The sequence below is a fragment of the Hypanus sabinus genome, chromosome X1, assembly GCF_030144855.1.
Source record: "Hypanus sabinus isolate sHypSab1 chromosome X1, sHypSab1.hap1, whole genome shotgun sequence".
NCBI lineage: Eukaryota > Metazoa > Chordata > Chondrichthyes > Myliobatiformes > Dasyatidae > Hypanus > Hypanus sabinus.
Window position 1 is genome coordinate 57,496,493 of NC_082738.1, and position 26,521 is coordinate 57,523,013.

The window sequence follows — 26,521 nt, forward strand, 5'->3', positions numbered from 1 at the left end:
TATAGCTATATAGGAACTTGGTCAGACCCCAGTAGGAGTAATGTGTTCTGGTCACCTCACTACAGGAAGGTTATGGATATTATAGAAAGAGTGCAGAGGAGATTTACACCAATGTTGCCTGGATCAGGGAGCATGCCTTATGAGAATAAGTTGAGTGAACTCGGCCTTTTCTCCTTGGAGCAACGGAGGAGAAGAGGTAACCTGATTGAAGTGTATAAGATGATGAGAGGCATTGATTATGTGGATAGCCATAGGCTTTTTCCCAGGGCTGAAATGGTTGCCAGAAGAGGACACAGGTTTAAGGTGCTGGGGAGTAGGTACAGAGGGGATGTCAGGGGTAAGTTTTTCCACACGGAGTGGTGAGTGCATTGAATGCACTGCTGGCAACAGTGGTGGAAGTAGATACAATTGGGTCTTCTAAGAATCTCTTAGATAGGTACATGGAGATGAGAAAAATAGAGGGCTATGTGGTAGGGTAATTCTAGGCAGTTTCTAGAGTAGGTTACATGATTTTCACAACATATTGGGTCGAAGGCCCTGGAATGTGCTGTGAATTTCTATGTTCTATGTTCAGATCTGATTTTTCATTCTCCATGATGAAGTGTCTCAGCCCAAAATGTCGACTGTGTCTTTGTATTCCTCTCCATAAATGCTACCTGGCCTGCTGAGTTACTCTATCATTTTGTGTTTGTAACTCTGGATTTTAAGCATCTGCAGGATCTCTTGTGTTTTTCATTCTATGAGTATTGATCATAGGTTATTTTAATTCGGATCAAATTCTACCTCAGTTTCTTAATGAAAATCGAACTTTGGAGATCACAATTCATTAGGACTATTCACTAATTTGGGAGAGGTGGGAAGTTTCTTCCTTTGGTTGAATCTGAGTGGTAGGGGTCTTTGCTAACCTGTAAAAGATATATCTGTGGAGGTCCCACAGCAATGGAATGAAAGCAGTGATTGTTAGAAATGTGTATTAAGACCAAATAAAAATATGGCTGGAGTTGCTTAGCATTTTAGTATAATGGTGTTTATTAGGTGCGTCAAAATTAGAGAAAATAGTGAAAACAAAAATATAAACAAAGTGCTGATAAAGAATGAAGTGTCTGACTTTAGTGTCTGAATGCATGTAGCAATGTGGAGGGGCAACAATGGGTTAATTATGAGAATATACTGGGGAAGACATTGAAGTGTGTAAACTCACCACAAGGAGAGCAGAATGACAAAGCAATGTTTGTGAGTGACTGCACATGGGTAAGGAGTGTGCTTATCGATTGCTCCCCGTCACAGTGATTCACATGATTTGAGCTAAACAGTGTTCATTTTAAGAATGGATGGTCAAAGCCTTCTCACCCAGGAGATGAGGTGTGATGAAAGAAATCTACTTTCTTAAACAAAATAAATAACAATACATTTTTTGTTTCATTAATATGTTGCAAATATGTTTATTTTTATCTCCTATACTGAGTTGAAGAAGGGTCAAAATAAGTAGGCTTTTCTAATATAATAAAGTTAAAAGAGAAACAGCCCTGTCATCTCACAAGCTCTGGATATAAAATAAAAACATAAGTTGAAGTGAATTTTGAGTATCAGTTCTCTCGTAAAAAAATGAGTCTCAGGAAATTCCATTTAAATTAAATAAAATTAAAGTTCAAAGTTCAAAGTAAAATTTATTATCAGAGTACATACATGTCACCACATACAACCCTGAGATTCTTTTTCTGTGGGCATACTGAGCAAACTGTAAACATCAGTAACTGTAAACTGTAAACAAACTATGCAATTGCAGATGTAAATAAATAGCAATAAATAATGTGCATGAAATAACAGTATAACAGAGTCGTTAAATGACTCTAGCTATCCTCTTTTGTTCAAGAGCCTGATGGTTGAGGGTTAGTAACTGTACCTGAATCTGGTGGTCCAAGTCCTGAGGCACTTGTACCTTTTACCTGATGGCAGCAGTGAGAAAAGAGCATGACTTGGGTGGTGGGGATCTCTGATGATGGATGCTGTTTTTCTATGGAAACATTTCATGTAGGTGTGTTCAATATTTGAGAGGGTTTTACGCACGATGTACTGGGCTGAATCCAGTACCTTTTGTGGGATTTTCCACTCAAAAGTATTGGTGTTTCCATACCAGGCTGTAGTGCAGCCAATCAACACACTGTCCACCGCACATCTATAGAAGTTTGCCAAGGTTTTTGATGACATGCCAAACCTCCACAGACTCCCGAGAAAGTAAAGGCGCTGTTGTACTTTCTTTGCAATAATATTTATATGATGGGTCCAGGACAGGTCCGCTGAGATAGTGACACCCAGAAATTTAAAATTACTGACCCTCTCCACCTCTGATCCTCCAAAGATGACTGGCTCATAGACTTCTGGTTTCCCTCTCCTGAAGTCTATAATCAGTTCCTTGGTCTTAATGACATTAAGTGAGAGGCTGTTGTAATTACACCACTTAGCCAAGTTTTCAATTTCCCTGCTGCATGCAGAATCATCACCTCCTTTGATACTGCCCATAACTATGGTGTCATCAGCAAACTTGTATATGGTGTTGGAGCTGTACTTAGTTACACAGTCATAGGTGAAAAGTGAATAGAGCTGGGGGCCAAGTACACATCCCTGCAGTGGTCCTGTGCTGATCGAGATTATGGAGGAGATGTTTTTGCCGATCCGAACTGACTGCATTACGAACAATGCACATGTAGAAACAGGTTCAGCAAATATAACCTGGTAACCTGGTATTTACACCGTACATAACACTTCTCTTATCTTTCTTCCTCAAAAGCCTTAAACTTCCTCCTAAATGCATGAACTTCTTGCGATTTGCCTCAATCTCTCCATGTGGTACCAAGTCCCACATTCTAGTGCATAATAATGTCTTTTATCCCTTGTTTGGTTCCTTAAGGTTGTTCTAGCTGGGATTCGTAGTGGGGAGAAGCTCCTACTTCATTAAATGTTCCTAATGGTGTGCATGCCCAATAGCCTCTGAGTCCTGGCCTTCATGTGCGGCTTAGCTTCTAAGCCTGAACAGTTTCTAGTGACAGGAGAAGGGGAAAAGGTGGGTTACTGCCACCTTAAAACCAGTCGCTTTGGGCAGATGGGGCTTATCAGCCATGGTTGCAGGTCATCTAGGAGAAGGAAACTCCAATCTCTAACCTTCGCTGCCTTGAAGCTTGGGAAAACCTTTGGGAGTAAGACCTGAGAGAAACTATGGAAGTGATGAGCTCAGTGCTGCCTGGCAACTCCTTCTGGTGCCAAACTCTGCCGTTCCTTTGGATTCATCATCTGTCTGGAGAGGGTGAGCCTATTACATGGACAATCAGCTTGCTCTCCATATCATACTGCCCTGGCTCAGACCACTGAGACGCAACATCCACAGTCAACCCCGACCAGCGGAGGGCTTCACATTCCTCCTTTTCATTTGATGTTCTATTTTACTTGTATATTCCATTTGCTCACTAAAAAGTCCTTTCCTCAGGCCTTCATCACAATGTTTATTGAATTGACTCCTTGGCTGAGGGCCAACCAACATCATGAAAAGTGAATGGAGATGTTATGATACTGAACAGCCAATGGTGATTGACGATGGTGTGGAAAAAGGTGCCAATGTGGAGGTAAAAAGCTCTCCCACCATGCTGTGCTTACAGGCTCACCAATGGGCGTTGGCCTGACTGGTGACCACAGAAGATGGTGAAGCCCAGGTGTCTGAATATATTTAACAAGGTGGTAGATAGGTTTCTAGGCATAAAAGACATGAAGGGATGAGGGGAGAGAACAGAAACATGCACAGAGGTAGAGGATTACTGATTATTGTATTGAATGTTGGTTCAGGCTTGGAGGTTCAAATGGCCAATTTCTGCTCTTCTTGTCTATGTTTCCATATTTCTATGTGACTAGACTGGCTTTGACCCAGCTGAGACTTTGTAGGCATGAAATTCACGGGAGTCAGAGAAAACTGTTGCAACATAAATACCTTTTGTCTCTGTTTTACCTTTGCTTTTTTTAGCTCTCCCTAAAGATTATAGGCTGAACATTCAGGTGTTTAGTGTTTCATTTTTAGCTCTTCACATCTTAAATTTGTTCTTTCTGGTGCAAAAAGTAGTTGTAATCATTTACCAGTTGAATATACACACTGAATAAACTCCAAGTACTCCACTTGTTTTGGCTGTTCTCCATTATGTGAGGAAGCAAGGTTCACAGAAGGCAGTCTCAAACTTTAGCAACCAGGGTAGAAAATAGACAATAGACAATAGGTGCAGACGTAGACCATTCGGCCCTTCGAGTCTGCACCGCCATTCTGAGATCATGGCTGATCATTCACTATCAATACCCAGTCCCTGCCTTGTCCCCATATCCCTTGATTCCCCTATCCATCAGATATCTATCCAGCTCCTACTTGAAAGCATCCAGAGAATTGGCCTCCACCGTCTTCCGAGGCAGTGCATTCCACACCTCCCCAACTCTCTGGGAGAAGAAGCTCTTCCTCAACTCTGTTTTAAATAACTGACCTCTTATTCTCAATCCATGCCCTCTGGTACTGGACTCTCCCAACATCTGGAACATATTTCCTGCCTCAATCCTATCAAATCCTTTAATTATCTTAAACGTTTCAATCAGATCCCCTCTCAATCTCCTCAATTCCAGCATGTACAAGCCCAATCTCTCCACGTAAGACAGCCCTGCCATCCCAGGAATCAACCTAGTGAATCTACGCTGCACTTCCTCAATTGCCAGAATGTCCTTCCTTAAACCTGGAGACCAAAACTGTACACAATGAAAGAGTACATTCAATGAATCATGCCAATAGCATGTTTTCTACATCAGCATGTACCTAACCATGTCATTTCCCATTAGCACACTCTCCTTTGTGGTGTTGAGGTAACTGACGTGTCAAGATTCTGAAACATGTCTGTTGTTCAGCACCATCAGAACAAATATTTCATCAAACTTCTTGAGGTGCTTCAGTGTGATTGAAAGGATGCCTCCCAAGTCATGCTCCATCAATTATTGGAAATCTAACTTAAATTGATCCCCTTTAAGCCAATTACTTCCTTGCAATCTCATTGGACCCCAGCCCTCCCCCATTTATTGACACCCAGTATCCCATTAGCCAATCTCCTCCGCACAGAGTTCACAGCCCCTTTACTGTACTTATCACTAAGTTCTGATCCACAGTCCACTTTATTCCTGACCTAGACAATTTCAGACCTTTACAGGATAAAAAGGTATATGTTCACTAGTCAATGGAACCTGAAGCCTTAGGCATCAAGCACAACTGAATTCTAAGTGGCAGTCCCATGGTTAAGACAGTTCCTGGCATGCCAAGTAACAACAGATTAACTTGTCCCTCTGGGCACCAAAGAATTTCTAGACCTGAATGTCTGAAGCGCTGAGATGCTGATAAGGAACTGTCTGGCTACCAAGAGTGTCTGGAATGTTTGACGAGCCAGATGGATTTCTTGCATGTCTTTCATATGATATCAGAAAATTATGACCTTTTTCAGATTTTCAAAATAACATTTTGCCAAAAAATTTGAGAAATCAGATATAGATACTCATGGACTAAAAGGAGATGAAAATCAGTAACTTTCATTGTTTTCAGTTGTACTGCATTCCCCCAAAGGTTTATCATGTAGGGCTCATGAACACACCAGCTGCTATGAATGTTCAAAGACTGGCTGGGTTGAGGCTGGATGCCCTCTCAGTGCTATATTCTTATCAGAACAAGTATCATAACAAGATAATTTCAGGGCATCAGTAACAGCCATAACAGCAACAGAAATGAAAAACCACGCACATGTCTATGCAAGAAAATTTTACTTCTTTATTTTGATATATGTTATCAAAGTGAAAAATCAAAGCCAATTAAATTACAGCTGAGTAAGTGTTTCTTTCTCTATTAAAATGACAAAAAGTTTGTTTCCCTTCATGGTAACTGACATTATATCATGGTCTATATTTTCTGCATTTATCTAGATCTCTGATCCACCAGTGTTAGCTTATTTAGTTTAACAGCTTTAATGCTTGTACAATGAGAAATATTTTATGTAGTTTACTAAGTTCTCATTTATCAGTACTCTAGAGTGCAATGTTAGTTATGTTCATAACAATCCCTATAAGTATCAGTCACTGTTTAATACAGATATTAACCAACTTAATTTCACATCTAAATAACTAGAACATAAAAGGAGTAGAAGTAGCCTATTTGGATTCTTGAACTTCTAACCCTTTCATGATACATAGAATAACATGGGTAGAGGCCAATCAGCCCATCAGATAAATGTTACCCCTCAGGTGAACTATCCCATGAGTCCCATTTTTGTCCCTCCACTGTTCCCCATACCTTGCAACTTATTCAGTCTCACAAATGCACATTAACTCCCCCTTGATTCTTTTTGCCATTAAGGTACACTGAAGTGTAATTCAGAGTAGCATTTCTGTAGGTATAAACTGGAACACCCAGAGAAAATCCACCCGGGTAGAGAAAGTGTAAACTCCACAAGGGGGTCAGGAACAACCCCAATTCACTGGAACTATGACGCTGCAGTTCTAATAATTGTGCCAACATACCATTAAGGTCATGGCGGTTCTGATTTTGGCTTCAATTCCACTCTCCTGGCCAAATCCCATTGCATGTGCAGAGATACATTTTGCTTAGTGGATTCCTCCCAGACCATTTTCTGACACACTGAATAATGGATCCCACCTCAAGTTACTGAGGCCATTTGTAATGACTCAAGGTCATTGGGTTCCCTATTGTTCCAAATAGATGACTGGCCAACCCTTGGATTTTCTATCTTCAAGTCATTCAACTGAGGTAATAGGAAACTCCCTGGCTTTTTTGGAACTTGAGCTCCCTTCTCACCCTCCCCCCCCCCCCATCACCTACGTAATCCTCCCAACAAGTGTTATTGATTTGTTCACTTCACTGCCAAGATTGCAGCTCCGTGGCCACCAGATGGTGCAAAGAAGGAGGGAGAAGACTTGCTCCATCCTCCTTCTCTGACAAAGCAGTTCAATATATCTATTCAGTTCCTTATTGCAACAAAATAACTGCCCAACAGACTATCAAAGGCAGTTTAATTAGTGCTGACATCATCCCAACAAATGAATAGATAAAAATAAGCCAAACTGCAAGATACTGTATGTCAGAACACATTACGGCAATGCATGCAGAGCACAGGTCATTAGGTAGGTTCTCAAAAAAAACAGTGCAAAGCAGGATGTTCAAAGGACAGCCAAATTGTGTAACCTTTAGTTAAAGTTAAACAAAGCAACATGCCATCAGTTTTATTTAAATAGTTCATTCTGAATTCATTTGGAAGGGTCTGAGGCCTTCCATTGGTCAGGGTCAAGCCCCATCGGCCCGAAGTGACCGTATTTAAGGCACCAGTAACTTTTGCTCCATTCTCCTGTCAGTAGAAACTATGCTGCAAGGCTTAGGAGCTAAGCCACACATGAAGGCCAGGAGCTGGACTTGGTTGTCAGAGGCTTTTTGGGACTCACACCATTGGGAGCTTTTAATAAGCAGTGAGAACTTGTCTCCATTACCACCTGTTATGTTTCGTGACTTCAAAACATTTAACTAATTCAAAGGAAGACATGGGTGTCTGGGAATGCATGTCTAACTTCATGTTTATGTAAAGTGAGGCGTGCATGTGTCACGTGGTAGCATGATGACATATGCAATTCACATCAATAGGTCAGTGGGTACATTTAATGTCAGAGAAATGTATACAATATACATCCTGAAATGCTTTTTCTTCACAAACATCTATGAAAACAGAGAAATGCCTCTAAGAATGAATGACAGTTAAAACATTAGAACCCCAAAGTCCTCCAGCTTCCCCTCCCTCCCACGCATCAGCAGCAAGGCAATGACCCCCCCCCCCCACTCCCACCAGCAAAAAAAGCATTGGCACCCTCCACCGAGCACTCAGGTAATCAGCAAAGCATCAATAAAGACACAGGCTTGTGGTGCCCCAAAGACTACTCATTCACCCGGTAATTCAACACACCACAGGCTCTCTCTCGCCCTAATAAGGGAAAAAGAGATGTCCTAGCTTCATAGTAAGAGGGGAGACATAACAAACAACTTGCTGATTTATAATGTTAAAGGTCTGTTGCATTGCTGTTTCTGAGCTCTACGCCCGAGTTGGCACCAAAAAGGTGCAGCTGTTACTTCCTCCCCTGGCAACCCCCATACAACCCCCGGCAGCTAACCCGCTGCTCCCGATGTTCCATTTTCTCCCACACTGCTTCAGTCAGGGGCACCAGCTTAGAATCAGCACGTTCCCAGAGCCACAAAAATCTGGAACCCTGAATGTGCACTTGTCTTTCAGGCCGCGTCCTTGGCATATCAAAAGCGGCCGGTCGTGAGGCCCTGAGAGCGGGTCCTATTCCCGCAAAGAACCAAAGTCAAAGTGTAACTCCAGGATCAGGGTCTTCAAAAGAACCGTGAAAAGTGAAACAATAGATATCAAAGATAGTAATAGAGCTGTTTCCGAAGATGCAAGCAAAGGAGTTGCCGTTTAATGCCATCTTGACTTCGCCCCACCTCCAGATAAATAATAATATGTTATTTATACATATAACCCATAATGAATTATTTAAATAAGAAGGATATTTAATCAAACAATCTATAAATACAAGATTACTCAAATATTACTTAAATATTAAATACAGAGCACTACCCTCGGTTATAACAACCTTAAGGAACCAAGGATGCCTTAGAATCTTTGGAAGGATCAACGATTTAATAAAAGGGGTTCATGATTTATCATGAACCTGAGTCCAGCTGTGAGGGAAAATGGACTGATATGATCCTTGTAGGTCAGTCATCTGAGTTCAGTTACATTATTCACATTGATATAAAGCCAAAACCACTTTTCCTTTAAAGTAAATAACATGGTATAACTGAGTTATTGGTTAAGGCAAATCACTGAATGAGCTATTTGAAACTTAATTATTTAAATCTGGTGTACATTTCAGCACAGATGTAAAGCTGCAAGTTTTCACAATAGTAAATTTGCATTATACACTCAGCATTATCCAAACTATTTAGCCAGACAAATCTGTTAGATTACTTTGAGGAAGTAACCAGTAGGGTGGGCAAAGGAGAGGAAGTAGATGTCATTTACTTGGATTTTCAGAAGGCATTTGATAAGGTGCCACACATGAGGCGGCTTAACAAGATAAAATCCTATGGTGTTACAGGAAAGATACTGTCATGGATAGAGGAATGGCTGACAGGCAGGAGGAGCCCTTATAAGACACTAGTCAGGATGCACTTAGAGTTTTGTCAACAGTTTTGGGCCCCATATCTCAGAAAGTATGTGTTGTCATTGGAGAGAGTCCAGAGGAGGTCCACGAGGATGATTCCGGGAATGAAGGAGTTAACATATGAGGAGTGTTTGGCAGCTTTGGGCCTGTACTCACTGGAATTTTGAAGAATGTGGAGGGATCTCATTGAAACCTACTGAATGTTGAAAGGACTAGATAGGGAAGATGTGGAGAGGTTGTTTCCTATGATGGGGGTATGCAGAACTAGAGGGCACAGCCTCTAATTTGAGGGGTGATTCTTTAGAACAGAGGTAAAGAGGAATCTTTTTTAGCCAGAGAGTGGTGAATCTGTGGAATGCTCTGCCACAGACTGTGGTGGAGGCCAAGCCCATGCATATATCTAAGGCAGAAGCTGATCATTTCCTGATCGGTCATGGCATCAAAGGATATGACGAGGTGTATGAGGTTGGGTGGGATCCAGGATCAGTCATGATCAGTCTTGATAGGCAGAGTGGCCTAATTCTGCTCCTATGTCTTATGGTCTTTATAGTCTATTTAATGAACTATCTAGGATTCCAAAGCTCCAACCATAAATGTACTCACTCACCTTGTTTAAATATAAGAGGCAGACTACAAATCTGAAACTCATATGTTTGAACCTTGATGAATATTGTCTCTGGCCTGGTTTCCAACCTATTCAGATATAGAAATGCACAACAAATATAAAAGCAATGAAAATGCTAATATTTATTCAGGTTTCTATTTGAAAGTTTTGGCACCACATTGTAAACTGTCTGGATTATAAAGTGACTATTCCATCCTCAACACTGAAGAGATTTCTTGTTAATTCTCATAGCTTAAAGATGTTGCAAATGGATATCCAAATTTAGTAAGAATAAAATCAGAAATGCAGCGTGTAAATTGTCGCATGAATTAGCTGCTTACTTTGGTGTTTATGCTTTGGGTGAACTCTCCTTCATCAAATTGGAATGATAGGACTGAAGATGGGGCAGTTGGTATACACGTCAATGCATTGTGTCGTGAGACTGTGAGGAAGGACAGGCAAATAGGGCAAAATTGCAGTCAGTGGAATGAATTGAAGTGTAACATGGGGGCAAAATTGTAAAGGGTGATGGATATAGGTCTGAAGTTAACATATTTCAATGATCAGAGTATATGAAGTAAGGAAGATGATCTTGTAGTCCAGTTACAGATTGGTATGTATGACATTGTGGGCATCACTGAGTTATGACTGAAAGAAGATTATAGCCGGGAGCTTAACACTGAAGGGTACACATTGCATTGAAAGGACAGGCAGGTGGACAAAAGGGATGGTGTGTCTCCGGTGGTAAAAAATGAAATCAAACCATTAGAAAGAGGTGACAAGGTATTGAATTGTTGTGAGTAAAGTTAAGAAACTGAAAGCGTAAAAAGACCCTGATGGGAGATATATAAAGACCCCCCATACAGTAGTAGAGATGTGGATATAAAATTCATGCCAAAAGGGCAATGTTATGATAGTCATGGGGGATTTCAATATGCAGGTAGATTGGGAAAATCTTGTTGGTTCTGGATCCCAAGAGGGGGAATTTCTAGAATGCCTATGAGATGGCTTTTTTTGTCGTTGAGCCTACTAGGGGAAAGGCATCTCTGGATTAGGTGTTGTGTAATGAACTGAAATTGATTAAAGAGTGTAAGGTAGGGGAAAGTGATCATAATGTGATAGAATTTACCTGCAATTTGAGAAGGAGATATTAAAGTCAGCTGTACCAGCATTATAGTGGAGTAAAGGGAATTACAGAGGAAGGAGAGAGGAGTTGGCCAAAATTAATAGGGAAAGAACTCTGACAGGGATGATGGTAGAGTAGCAATGGCTGGAATTTCTGGGAGCAATTCAGAAGGCTCAGGATATATAAGAGGATGAGGAAGTATTCTAAAGGCAAGATGACCGTGGCTAACAGGAGAAGTCAACGCCAAGATAAAAGCCAAAGAGAGAGCATATAATAGAGCAAAAATTGGTGGGAAGTTAGAAAATTCAGAAGCTTTTGAAAAGCAATAGCAGGCAACTAAAAAAGTCATAAAGAAGGAAAAGATGGAATAGGAAGGTAAGCAAGCCAATAATATTAAAGATGATATCAAAAGTTTCTTCAGATACATAAAAGTGTACAAGAGAGGTGAGAGTAGATATCGGACCACTGGATAATGATACTGGAGAAATAGTAAAGGGGGACAAGGAAGTGGTGGATGAACTTAATAAGTATTTTGCATCAATCTTCACTGTGGAAGACGCTAGCATTATGCCAGAAATTCAAGAGTGTTAGGGAGCAAAAATGAGTGTAGTTGCTCTTACTAAGGAGAAGGTGCTTGGGAAGCTGAAAAGTTTGAATATAGATTACAGATGGACTACACTCCAGGGGTTCTGAAAGAAGTAGCGTAGGAGACTGTGGAGGCATTTCAAAAATCACTAGCTTCTGAAATGGTTCAGGAGGACTGGAAAATTGCAAATGTCACTCCACTCTTTATGAAGGGAGGGAAGCAGAAGAAAAGAAATTATAGGCCTGACTTCAATGGTTAGGACAATTTTGGAGTCCATTATTAGGGATGAAGTTTCAGAGTACTTCGAGGTACATCATAAAATAGGCCAAAGTCATTTGGTTCAGCATGGACTAGAAGGGCTGAGATGGCCTGTTTCCATGCTGTAATTGTTATATGGTTAAAGTCAGCATAGTTTCCTTCAGGGCAAATCTTGCCTGACAAATCTGTTGGGATTCTTTGAGGAAATAACAGGCAGGATAGACGAGGGAGAGTCAGTGGATGTTGTTTACTTGGATTTTCAGATGGCCTTTGATAAGGTGCCACACATGAAGCTACTTAATGAGGTAAGGGTCCATAGTATTGCAGGAAATGTACTAGCATGGATAAAAGATTGGCTGATTGGCAGGAGGCAAAGAGTGAGAATAAAGAGAACCTTTTCTGGTTGGCCTCTGGTGACTAGTGGTGTTCCACAGGGGTTGGTGTTCGAATTGCTTCTTTTTACATTATATATCAATGATTTGGATGATGGAATTGATGGCTTTGTGGCCAGCTCTGCAGACGAAGTGAAGGTAAGTGGAGGGGCAGTTAGTATTGAGAAAGCTGGGAGTCTGCAGAAGGACTTAGACAGATTGGGAGAATAGGCAAGAAGTATAGGTGAAATATAGTGCTGGGATGTGTGTGGTCATAACTTTAGTAGAAGGAATACAGGTGTGGACTATTTTCTAAATGGGGAGAAAATTCAAAAATCAGAAGTGCAAAAGGACCTGAGCGTTCTTGTGCGGGATTCACTAAAGGTTAGTTGCAGGTTAAGTTGGTAGTAAAGAAGGCAAATGCAAGGTTTGCATATACTTCCAGGAGGACTAGAATATAAAAGGCAAGTATGTAATGTTGAGGCTTTATAGGCATTGGTCAGACTGCACTAGCAATATTGTGAGCACTTTTGGGCTCTTATCTAAGAAAAGATGTGCTGGCATTGGAGATGGTTCAGAGGAAGTTCACCAAGATGATTCTGGGAATTAAAGCATTAATGTATTAGTTGCATCTGATGGCTCTGGGCCTGTACTCACTGGAGTTTATAAGAATGGGGGGGGGGGGTGTCAAGCCTGATCTCATTGAAGTATATCAAATGTTAAAAGGCATAGATAGAGTAGCTGTGAAGAGGATGTTTCCCATAGTGGGTGAGTCTAGGAACTGAGGGCACAACTGCAGAATAGAGGGATGTCCATTTAGGATAGATACGAAGAGGAATTTCTTTAGCGAGAGGGTGGTAAATTGGTGGAATTCATTGACACAGATGGCTGTGGAGGCCAAGTCATTGAGCATATTTAAAGTAGAAGTTGATAGGTTCTTGATTAGTCAAGGCGTCAAAAGTTACAGGGAGAAGGCAGAAGAATGGATCAGCCATGATGATACGGTGGAGCAGACTTGATGGGTTGAATGGCCTAATTCTGCTCCTGTGTCTTATGGTCTTACGGCCTTACCTTCCTGTCATAGCTATCTATTCCTTCTGACTTTCTTGTTTATCTAATTTCCCTTGAATGCATTCTTATATTGAGTGAGGGGCACGGTCCAGTGAGCTATTGCACTATGAAGGGCAGGAAAGAAAAATGCTTAATCATTGGTCCAATCTCTGCCGGTTTAGCTGATTCTCGCTCTGGTGGATAGAGGGAGGATTAATGTTGTGCTGAGTAGACTTTTTTTACTGTTTACTTAGTTCTCAATTCAGATTGCTGTTCCTGTAAAATATGTATGCATTGACAGTGGGTGAAGACAGGCTGAAGTTCAGTTGGAATCTGCTTATGTCAACATTTACAATGATGACTTTTGGCTTATTGATCAGAAATCAAACATAAATTACTGACATTATGAAACTGCCACTTGGATACACAATCTTTCCTGGTTCAATTATGATGTTACTGGCTAGTTTGTATTGTAACTTACTGCACTTTGAAACTTACATTTATTGTCCATGAACACAATGTCCTTCCTTTGATGCTCAAATATTTTGGATTTTGGAGCTAGATTTGGAGAAATAGATTTGGCATGTCCTGAAATTTTGGTGGTATTTGTCTGGTAGTACCTCTTGGATCCTGTAAATTTTGTCAGAATTCTGTTATTTTTATAAATGATTAGGTGGAAGAAAAAGGGAGTATTAGGCAAGTATGTTGATATTACACAGTTAAGCAGCATATAACTCATGTGGATGGTAGCAGAAAGTGGCAAGGGGCTTTTGATTAATTAAGTGAGTGGAGAAGATTGAGTAGAAAGTAGAAAAGATATTTTCTGAATGATGTGAATCCATAAGCTATGAATAAGCTGTATATTTAAGGATTGAAATGCAGATATTGGTTAAAAAAAAACTAATTGTGGATAGGCTCAGGTTAAGATAGCCGATTATGTTTTGGTTATTATTTTAAGGGCACTATGTCACAAAGGGATGACAGTTGTATTGAAGCTGTACTCCATCTGAAATACTGTGTTAGTTCAGATACTGTACATCAGGAAGGTGTTCACTTTGGAGGTGAACATAAGTTCACCAAAACGAGAATTACACTATAAGGACAAGTTGAAGAGTTTGGGCTTTCATCTTCTGGAAAATAAAAACTTCAAAATTGATCTGCATGAGATTTCTAAGATCATTAAAGGGTTTAATAGGCTGGGGGGGGGAACTGATTATATCCTTTACTGAATCTTACCCAGATAGGGAGAAAGATCCCTAAAATTAGTGCTAAGCTATTCAGGGCAATGTCATAATTGCGCATTTTCATATGACATGTTACAAAAATTTGAACTCTTTCCCCAAAGTCTGAAATATTTCAAACTGGGATTGAAATCTTTTGGTATCAATATTACAGAGTCAAGATGCAAAATTGAAAATAAGGCACAGATCGTTCAACATGTGATTAAGCAGTGTAACACACTCAAGCAAACCAATAGCTGGTATAGACTGTTGTTGTGGTATTTTACTTTGCAGAAAATATTTAAAACAAGCCTTTCTTCATCTTCTTTTCAATGTTGCCAACCTTCCCCTTATTTTTATCTTTCTTTGTTCATTCATGAGATGTGCACAACATTCACAATGTCAGCATTCATTCTCCATTCTTCATTATTCTTGTTTATTCTCACCAGCTGAGAACCAACCATATTGATGGATCCAGACTCACATATAGGGCTGGATTGGATGAAGTGTCAGATTTCCTTCCCTGGAGGATATTGGAAGCCTCTACTTTCTCCTTCAGGCCAGAGTCCCAACTAGTTTGGATAACTTAATTAGCTGTTGTAAATCACCACTTAAGGCTGTTAAGTGGCAAAACAATGAAAAGGGAGTTATAGGTGTGTGTGAGCCAATCATTCAGGATTACGGGGAAATTAGGAGAGGAGATACAGGTATATGGGAATGATGGAATTAATGGCAGGTTCAATAACTATCACAGCAGCTGCCAAAGCAGGAATATATGGTATCATATGGGAATTATTAACAGATCACCTACTTACAATATCTAGCAATAACAATCAAATTTAACTGAAATTTCTATTCAATGCTTCTGCATCTTGAAGTAACTTTGAACCTGAACCAATATTACTGGTCACAAACTCAAGAAAATCTGCAGGTGCTGGAAATCCAAGGCAAAACACACTAAATGCTGGATGAACCTAGCAGGTCAGGCAGCATCTATGGAAATGAATAAACAGTTAATGTTTCAGGTCAAGACCCTTCATCAGGACTCATGTTATTATTGCTTTTTTTGAGGGTCTCTATTTTCTTTAGTAAATCTGTTCATTAAAACTTTTTGTGTTTTTCAGGTGAAATCAGATGTTACTGTGATGGGCCGCAGTGTGTGGCAACAGGCTACATGTGTAAGTCCCAGCTCTCTGCCTGCTTTACCAGACAACTGGACCCTCAGAATGCCAATTCTCCCCTACTACATGGCTGTACAGACACTTTCTCAAATACAACAGAGATCTGCCATGCACAAAATTATAACCACCACAAAGGACACTGGTCACTCTTGGAATGCTGTTGGGAAGATATGTGTAATTATAAAGGGTTACAGGAAGTTTTGCTGCATTCTGGGAGTAGAATGTCAGGTAATAAATCTTAAAAGTATTAGTAGTAAATGATGTGTTTCAGAGTCACTTCATACCAGGAGTGAATATGGGATCACTACCTACTGGTCTAACCCATGGGATTAGAGATCCAAAGCATTGGGACACATATTTTTTCAAATATACATTGGTCTCTTTAGCTTGTTCTTCTTTTAAATCTCATGTTATCCTTTGCTTTCATAGCCCCAAGTAATTCTCTAATATAGTCTGGAAAATACCAATATTAAAATTAGCAAAGTATTTTAATTTGAAAAAGTTTTTGAAATTTCTTCAAAGCTGTATTGACTATTCTTGTTAGACTATGTCCTAGTAATGCATGTTGATATGATTAATACAGTCAGTCAAATTGGAATAGTATCAGCACCCTTTTCAATGTAACAGGGGATTGAGCTGGGGAAAGAAAAATAAATGGTCTTTTCATTTTTCAGTATAATAGTTTTAGCTTTTATCTTATTTTTCATTGCTATGGTTTCTTTTCCCTCCTTTAAACAAATATAATATATAATTATTTCAGAATCTAAATAAAGTTTAAAAACCTTAAGGTGCTTTGGTATTTCAGAGTAAATTCAAGGACTTGGAGTCAGGATATTTTACCCATTTAATTTGTCCAATCTCTCAAGTCCTGTCCACAGTTAGGCCACTTATTATCTTTATACGTAATTATTGTTTATTTTCTTTGTTTCCACCCGAATTTTATAGATACCACTGAAACAGAAATAGACATTTTGGTGATTTCCTTTTGCTGGCTTGCAGTTTTTGGAGCCTGTTCTATGATCAGACATTGTAGTTGTGAAAAAGTCACACTATTTTTGCTAACTTTTCTAGACAAGAATGCTGCCTCCTGTCTTATTGCTGATATGTTTCAGAATCACAGGTGCAATTATTGAGGGAAGGCAATGGGGAACATTTTGGGTATATTTTCCTTTGAGTCTTTGCTACTGAATTTTCTACTTTCCACCAGCTTTCTACTCTTCCACCTTTTGCAGATTGATTTGATATAGTTTTCCAACACACTCTCAATTCATTTCATTATGTTAAAGTCTAGCATTTTCTCTCCAATTAAGATATATTTTCTGATGAGAAAAGTTCTAAAATCTTCAGTTTATCATCATAACTATTATTGGTTTAAATTGGAATTATTGGTTTAATTTCTGTAAATCCTTCCTCCACTTCAATGTCCTTATGTAAGTACAGTGACCGCAGATGTTCACATTTCTCCTTGTGTGGTCTTGCTAATGCTTCTCAAAATCCCTTAACCCCAAGAGCTGTACTTCTGGCATATAATTAATATTCTATGGTTCCCACAGCTAAGTTTCAACCATTATTGTTATCATTTTCACTCATCTTTTGTATGCACCTTCATGAAGGAAGCAAGCCTGAATTCATTAGATTATCAACAGAAGATAGAGCCAAACCTTTCTTAGTGGCTTGTTCATGTTTCTAATTGTTTCTTTTGTCATAGGTGGAAGCCGTTTTACCAATGCTAGTTCTCAAAGCAATCTAATTTCCCCATTAATTTTTCCACGTGTCGTATTTTCTCTCGTGCACAATTCTATCAATTCATTACTGATTCTGTAAAGCGTTATTCATGACAGCCAATTAACCTATCAACTATGCGAGTTGGCTGCCTTTTAATTTCATATTTCTGGCTTATGGGAACTTCCCATTGCCAGCAGAAAAGGCCCAAAATGACAAAGAATAAAATGATGATTTATACAATGCCTTTCATTGCTTTAATTTTCCTATCGTGTTCATTACTGTAATGTAAAAAAAAACACAAGAAAGTTGCAGAAAGCATGGTCTCACAAACAGCATCATGGCAATGATCAGATAATATGTTTGTGTTGTTGAATGGTGGCTAATTGACCAATAGACATGAATATTTCCCTTACCCAACCTTAAGATTACAGTGGTACAGTCGCATAGTGGCTGCACAACACCTTACAGTACCAGCAACCCAGGTTCAATTCCTGCAGCTGTCTGTAAGGACTTTGTGCATTCTCTTCGTGACCATATGGGTTTCCTCATCGTTGTAAATTGTCCTGTGATTTGGCTGGGATTAAATTGGGGGATTGCTGGGTGGCCTGGTTCGAGGGGTCAGAAGGGCACATTCCATGCTGTATCTCAATAAATAAGATAATTAAAATCTTCACATGGTAGCATGTTTCATTCAGAAAGGCAAATGGTCCTTTTAGGTTAACATCGCATTTAAGATGCAGCAGCTTGGACGATCCTTGACAGGGTAGAAGTTGAGCTGTTTTCCAAAGTGGGAAAATCATGAACGAGCAAATGTAGCTACAAAAAGGGGCCAATATTTAAAATTATGGTGAATTGAGGGAATTTCGGAGAAACAGAGAATTTCTTCTCTCAGAGGGTAGTGAATCTATGAAATTCTTGGTCTGTGATGATAATAGAGATCAGGTCATTTGATGCATTTAATGTGGAGGTAGATAAACATTTGAAAGATTGTGGAGCAGAGAGTTACTGGGAACTGGCACGGAAGAAGATTTGAAATCAGTATAGATCAAGAATGATCATATTGGATGCTGAGGCTGATGGCCTAATAATGTTCCTATTATATTGTATTCTTCTGATCTCAGTATCACCTGAACTGATCATCTTGGTTTCATTTTAATTAAAATATCTTGATGGAGACTTCAATCCACAACTAGTTGGACAGGAACTAAATTACATTTAAACAATTCAGAATGCATTGCAACCTTTACAGAACTGAGCAAGTTTTACTATCTAATACGTGCTTCTGCATGTTACAGCAATATCCTTGTGTCCACCAGGAAATAAATCATGTTAAAATCAGCTGAATTGATATATTGGTGAAATACTTCACTCTGATGTCAAGAACCTCTGAATCAAATGACTCAGTTATTGGTTACGGTGGTTAAATGACTGTGTGTGCATTATAAACTGAAGTCATAAACAAGGTTAATCCTTGGTAATACTGCATTTTCCCAGAGGTAAAAGCAGTAGGAACAGCACACTTTTGTACATTTAGGGAGAGAGCTAGAGTGTGTTTTGTCTTTAATCACAGTCTGACTGAAATATAAATAAAAATGAACCAGTCAACCAAATATTGACATAAATATCTTGTTAACCAAGACAAAGTAGAAAAGTAAATACATTTTAAAAAGATGGATTCAGAGCTACATTACTGGTTGGTGGAATTATTACCAAATCAAGTTTTAAAAAATGATCAACCAAATAAAATTGGAAGCAGATATGATATGATAGTGGCATTGAAGAGACATTTAGACAGGCATGTGAACATGCAGGCAATGATGAGAAATAGACAATGTACAAACATATGACAGTAGTTTAATTTGGCATCATGATCAGTACAGACATCGTGGACTGAAGGGCCTGTTCCTAGGTTGCTTGTCCTATGTACAAGTGGTGTGTCTGTGACCTCCCCACACTGGACTTTGGGAAATGTCCTTTGTTACAGAATTGATCAATATTACAAACATGCATCTAAGGTAAACAGTACATGTATTTGTTTTTTTCAAACACTGACAATTTTTACTAATCATTAATATAGGTAGAAGCATTTAGCCAGTTTGTCAGCCTCTGAATGAAGAGGGCAAGTTGTTGCTTTGTAGACCAGTAAGTTCCCAACTCTGCTTAGATAAATCCTGAACGTTTTATTAGAGCTTCACCCTGACACTCCTTACTACCCATAGCTATGCAGAAAAAAAATGGACTCTTCAATACCAAATGGCTGACTCTTGATTGCTAAACAGCCTGGTTCTTATGACTGATATTTTAATAATCATTAAACATTGCTCACAGATGATTTACCTTTGGAGTCAGTTGGGTGGCACTGGAGTTCTGATAACAGCAGTGTCCAATTTAAATTTCCATTGATATAGACTGCATGAGATGAGAAGCAGATACTAAGTCAAAATATCCATGTGCTAATGCAAAGTCTATCAATTCTTCTAAACAAAATGTTTTCACCATAAAAACAAAGTAATAATTCTTTCTTACTTGGAACATCAAGACAAATCATTTTAGATCTTCTATGTTCTGTATAATGTGAATAATGGTGACTGGATGTGGCAATTAAAGTGGACATCATGTCACAAGACCCAATTCACTCACAATGGCTATAATTGGAATTCTTGCCATTGATCCTGCCTTTTGAGTTGAAATCCTGTATTTGGAAAGAAAAGTAATAACAATTCAATCAAACTGAGCCACTCCATTAAATTCTAGATTTGAACCATGTGGAATCCTACTCCCGACTTGAAAGTGCTCGTATAGTTCTCAGGATCTGCAGCTTTTAGAATTTTGATATTTAAATCATCAGTATGAAGTGAAAGACTAGAGACCTAAAGATGTTTCAGTGTGAAAATGAAGCAGCACTGTTGTGTGTTTCATGTTTGTTCCAAAGGGATTCATATCCCGTTACACATGACAGAAAAGGTGTTGGAATTGACAGTTCCAGGCTTGTGCAGGCACCAGCCTTTGAGGGAAGAGGAGGCTGTGCATCACAGTGGGGAAAAACACAGTGGAGCATGAGGTATGGCTAGCCGACATCTGGGAGTCCTGCATCACCAATCAGTCCAGCAAAGCTGTAGGAAGGAAGTGACACTCTGGGTGCTCTGCCTCCTGTCTCACCAAACAGTGCCTCCCATGGGGGGAATACAGACATCCCAGAGTGTCCCAGGCAGTGATGTCGACCAACTCCAGTGCCTTTGTTGTGGACTCTGAGGTTCCGGGGATGGCTGACCTCCCCTCAAGTGGGGAAGTGTGGCACTCCAGGGGGGAGGGGGGCTGTCATCAACGGCCAGCTCCAGCATTCCTAGTGGCCAGTGCTATTTGTTCTTCTTGTTTGAAAATGCATTCGTGGGATTATGGTGGGATGTTCAAGATCATTTATTGTTATATTTTAGCTTGGGTTCGATAGTTATTCGTATGTGTGGTTGTGGGTCATCCTGACTGTAACCAGGGTGGGTAATAATCACCTCCCCTGTCTGTATGTGACTGAGTGGTTCTCCCTCTGCGTCTTAGCACCTGGTCTGTTTTTGTGCTTGTCACAATAAAACCTGCAGTTGAGCTAAACGAGTTTCTTTTGTCTGTCATCGTGGACCAAATGCGCGCCAAAGTAAGTAGTCATATGTGCAAAACTTATAATAATCAACTTTAAATATATAAATCTGTAGTGATGCAATTGGAAATCATTATCATCTGTTGATTGCAAAGTAAAGATGGTTAAGCACAGAGAAAGTTAAGGTGTTACAAATAATTTAAGTAAGACAATTGATATTAAACACAAATACCTTGTCATTTTTATTTTGAATTGTAAGCTTTCTGTTTCTGAAGAAACACACAATTTTGCAAATATAAATCTTTGAAAATTGAATTTGTTTAGAAAAATGAATGGCAGCAACTCAACTGTTAAATGTCAACTTAAATTGTCTCAGTTCAAAATCACAGATATATTGGCCAGAGTGAGCAATTAATAGTCTTTTAATTATTTTACCATGATCCTCCTCCTCTTTAAAAGATCCTTTATCAGCAGAGAAAAGCCTTTACTAATTCATCCGTATCCTAAAGAGAACTTCATTATAAATGTAGTCTGCACTCTTTCATCTGGAGGAGAGCATCTCTGAATGCACAACATGTTGAACCTTGAAATAGATGGGCTACAGCAGCTGTAGATCGCAAACGTACATTCAGTGGCCACTTTATTAGGTGCAGGAGGTATGCAATATAGTGGCTACTGAGTGTACATGAGTGTGGTGAATCGTGTTTAAGTATGAGGTTCTGGGCTGCCTCCATAATTAACCAAAGTCAGCAGAGTGTGCATACGCATACACATATAGGAATAAAGTCAGTCCCATGAACACTATGAAATCCTGCTTTGCATCTAGAAGTGTCCACAGTTACCTCAATGCTCTTGTTATGGGAAAAACATAACAGAAAATCAGGGTGTTCAGTCATTCACAAATAAGAGAAAATCTGTAGATGCTGGAAATCAGAATCAGGTTTATTATCACTGGCATGTGATGTGAAATTTGTTAACATAGCAGCAGAGGTTCAAAGCAAAACATAATCTAGCAGAGAAAAAATAATAATAAATAAAATAAAACCTAATAATAAATACACAAGTAAATCAATTACGTATAGAATAGATTTTTAAAAATGTGCAAAAACAGAAATACTGTATGTTTAAAAAAAAGTGTCCAAAGCTTCAACGTCCATTTAGGAATCGGATGGCAGAGGGGAAGAAGCTGTTCCTGAATCGCTGAGCAACACACGCAAGTTGCTGGAGGAACTCAGCAGGCCAGGCAGCATCTATGGGAAAAAAAAATACAGTCGACAACTATAATTTTTTCCATAGATGCTGCCTGGCCTGCTGAGTTCCTCCAGCATTTTGTGTGTGTTCTCCAGTCATTTTCCACTGTTTCAATAACATAACTCTGTTTCCTAAGTTTACAACCATCTTGTTTTTCTTTTCTAAATTTTCTCTTGTGAGGGTGGGATTCTTGTTGAGATTTGTATCACTAAATATTGGCAGCTATTTGGTGCCTGGTTCACTGCCCAAAGAGGCAATCATTGTTTGTGAACCTAGGCAATTCATACTGGCTGACAAGTGTACTGGAGGATGTGGAAGAAATCACAGCAAACTCTGACCAGATCCAACTTACTTTGCAGGAGATCAGGAGCAGGATATTTGGCTGAAATCTTCACCAGGTGTAGCTTCCTTTAGCAAGCCCAATTGTAATTTCTCCTTTGTGGTTTCAAAGGAAAGATTAGCCAATTTATCGGGCCAGAAATCAAAACTAAATTTGTTTTAATTAGTGACCCCCGTAACCTTGTTTGCTCACTGATATTGCTGAAGGATAGCTGGTTATTTGAACAAACAAAAGTATTTTTCATATCTACTGTGTACCCTTTATCACACAAGCAGACAACTTCTTCACAGAGGCAGAGACACTCTAGAACACAGCACTCTAAACATTGTTGTAATACAGTACAAATAGCCATGTGGTACAAATTTTGAAGTAATATCAGCCATTGTTTCATATGCCACGTTACTGACATGAGAGGCTTCTTTTTGTGGGGACAAGATACTCTGTAAGGCACACACCCATTACCATCTCCAAAGGATGTTTAAGCCAAAGGTGTGATTGAGAAACAGGACAAGGCCACTGATATAGTATTTTTACACATGAGAAGGCCTTAGTGTTATCCATAGAACCATAGAACATTACAGCACAGAATAGTGTTCTTGGCCTTTCTTGGCTGTGCCGAACCATTTTTCTGCCTAGTCCCACTGACCTGCACCTGGACCATATCCCTCCATACACCTCTCATCCATGTAACTAGATGAATTAGAGTTTTTCTTAAATATTAAACGTGAGCCTGCATTTAACCACTTCATCTGGCAGCTCATTCCACTCTCTGTGTGAAGAAGCCTCCTCTAATGTTCCCTTTAAACTTTCCCCCCTTCACCCTTAACCCATGTCCTCTGGTTTTCTTCTCCCCAGCCTCAATGGAAATCCATGTTTTTATTATCTGTGCTCCTGTCCCTCACGAATTACGTCATTTCTGGATTTTGCATCAGTGAACATCATTTTTAACTGAGGAGCCCTGAAATAAGTACGGCTAGCTAGGTTACCAAAGCTCTCTTGGTTATAGCAAAATCTCCAGATATCAGGGAATCCAAGTTGATCATTGGAACATTAAGAGACAAAGAGAAACAGATAGAAAGAAATATAAAATAGAGAGATTAGATCAGAAAGATTAATAATGGTTTAGTTTATCAACAAGGAATATTACAGACCTATTCATGTGTATAGCTATTCTTATTGGCTTGAGTTACTGATTTGAGTGTCAGTGGTAAGAAGTGAATATTAGCACTTTGTTGGCCAGGGGGAAACGTGGAGTAGAGGGGTTGAGGTATGCTGATCAAGTACAAGTTATTCTGCTCTGAGTGCTTGGTGTTTGCTTCCTGTCCTCCAAGTACATGATACTACTGTGTAGGAACATCACTTGGTGAATTGGTGGGAAAACACTTGTTTACAAATAGCACATAAAATGAATGTATACATGTGTATGGTAAATACCTATTCTCCTTTCAGAGACAGATTAGAAACTACTATTATTAGGGAAATTAGCTGTGTCATACTCCATTAAGTAATAAATGTTATGAAATGCATTTATGATTCATATTTGGCATTCAAAATATGTATCAGGAATTCTACAATAGCTTCATAAATTGTAGCGTAAGAGAATACATGTCAAGAGTTGTGCATTGTGTTAACTATTGCTTTGAGCAATGCTACCTAGGAGCTCAAGATAAATCTGAAGGAATCAACACACCAACCATTTTACATCGACAATGTGTGTTACACACAGAAAATGCAGGAGGAACTCAACAAGTCAGGCAGCATCTATGATAGGGAAAAAACAGTCGATGTTTCTAGCATTCCAGATTTCTAGCATCTCCAGGATCTCTTGTGTTTATGGAATGTTGTGTCATGCTGACACAAGAATATGAGTCATGAGCATGCATTGTTCTTGACAGACCACTTATTATTTTGACCATTGAGACCCAAGGAGATTCTCACAACTTTTACACTCCAGGGGAGAGTCATATAATTGGTCTCTTATGCCAGTAGATTGATCCATGAGCAGTTGGAGAAAATAGACTCCAGCCTTGATTGGATGCAGAAAATTAGCAACGGACTTAATGGTATTATAATCGATGATATGTGCTTCAATTTTGAGTACATACTCAAAATTAAACCACAGAAGTGAAATTAAACCACAGAAGTCTCCACACAAAGGAAAATCATATAGGACTGGTATGATGAAGAAACGCAAAAAGCTTGGGAATTTTTTGAATTACATGGCATGCAAATCAGGCAGTTTTATTTTCTCAACCATGGTCTTTCACGCGCTCGGATTACAATGCAAACAATGAAAGCACAAATATGCCCTGATATATAAGGTGTCAAAATTTAGTCTAAATGCTTTTTGAGAGATACAGCAGATTGTAGAGCTCCATTCTTATTGATGTCATAGGTGTGCATGCACAGGGTATAAATGCCAAGAAAATCAGCATTTTTTGCAGTAACATAGTACATTTAGAAACCTTTTACAAATGTTATGAAATATAATCTCTGTGACAGCTAATTCCATCATCTAAATCCTTGGAAAGAGGTAATCTCATGTTATAGTCTATGGTTAACAACGAATCTTTATCTGATTTCAGATCAAGGAGCCAAGAAGCAGCGGAACTCAGGGAACATGAACCTGGCCTACCAGCAGAAAGCCAATACCAAGGAGATCTGGTTTAGGGCAGCGGTCATAGCTGTGTGCATTGCAGGCGCATTCATCCTGGTGCTGTTGGTGGTGCTCGCCCTCCGCATGCTGCGCAGCGAGAATGAGCGGCTACAGCGGCAACACGAGCAGATGATCTCACGGCTACACTACAGCTTCCAGGAGCCTCCCTCAGAAAAAGTCCTGGTGGGCAACTTGGACTTTGAGTCCACAGTGACAATTGCCAGAGACCATGAAAACTGCTGTATGGTGCATAATCAGCAACAACATTTCGATCCTTACTGAGAAGCTTGGCTCACTTTTTCCTTGGGATGTTTACAGTGGGCACAAGAAGCCAACAATAGTGTGATTATGGGCATTCCTACTTAACCATTAATTTCTGTGGTAAATCCCAATTAGCCATGCGAGTTAAAAACTTAACTCTTATTTTAATTAAAGTGTAGTAATGATTAATAATGAAATAACTGGCAACACTGTAGTTTATGATTTGTTTTGGTGCCAATTTCTGTTGCTTTTGGTACCTGGCATGGTATTACTTGGCACTGTTTAATTTGTATGAATCCTTGGTGGGGTGTAGAATGCAATGCTTTTCTTTGATGTAGGCTCCAATGAGACCCTGCTGAACTAATATTTCTATACTGAGGGATGTGCATGTCGGGCTTATTTACAGATAAACACATGCTGAATGATAATTGTATTGTAGCATAAAATCTAATTACAATTTTGATAATACACTACAAATAGTGCTATTTTGGTACTTTTATCTGAAGCTATATGATGTTTTCTGCCTGTGTGGTAACCTTCACCTCACTCTTGGAATTTAAATGTCATGAAGTACTGAAGAACTATGCCTCATAGATGCTCTGGAGAACAGAACGAGCTGATGTGGCAATGCCATCAAAGGACAATATCAACCAACAGGATGAAATATAATTGTGAAATTGCATGTAGGCATAGGAAGTGTCAGGATAAAACAGGCGGAGGTTTGTCTAGATAATTTTATATCATCCAGCTATTTGGAAAATAATGATTTTAGAGCTGATACAAAATAAAGCTCTCTATGCTCTTCTTAAACTGTTTACCTGGGCTCTAATTTTAACCATTAATCTTTACAACACCTGTGCATCAGTGTCCTCATTCATGGGAAATGTTTCTGGGCCCTGACATGCGAGATTTCCAGTTTAATGACAAGTTAAGTGTAAATTTGTGTGGTTCGGTCATGCCCACTAGGATATCAATAAGTCTGTTTTTTTTCTCCTCATACAATTCTTCAGTCTACCAG

General features: G+C 39.3%; 1 protein-coding gene across 2 annotated transcripts in view; it reads left to right on the top strand.

Annotated features, from left to right (window-relative positions):
• Positions 1 to 26,297, top strand: part of LOC132384506 (BMP and activin membrane-bound inhibitor homolog) — a 64,185-nt gene extending 37,888 nt beyond the window's left edge. The window contains exons 2-3 of one of the 2 annotated variants that reach the window (XM_059955659.1): positions 15,625 to 15,678; positions 25,172 to 26,297. In XM_059955659.1, the coding sequence (XP_059811642.1) occupies positions 15,625 to 15,678; positions 25,172 to 25,524 (407 nt within the window). In that variant the 3' untranslated portion in view covers positions 25,525 to 26,297. Of the gene's footprint in view, positions 1 to 15,624; positions 15,910 to 25,171 lie in introns of both variants that reach the window. The other variant, XM_059955658.1, reaches the window with a different exon arrangement.
• Positions 26,298 to 26,521: the final 224 nt, after the last annotated feature.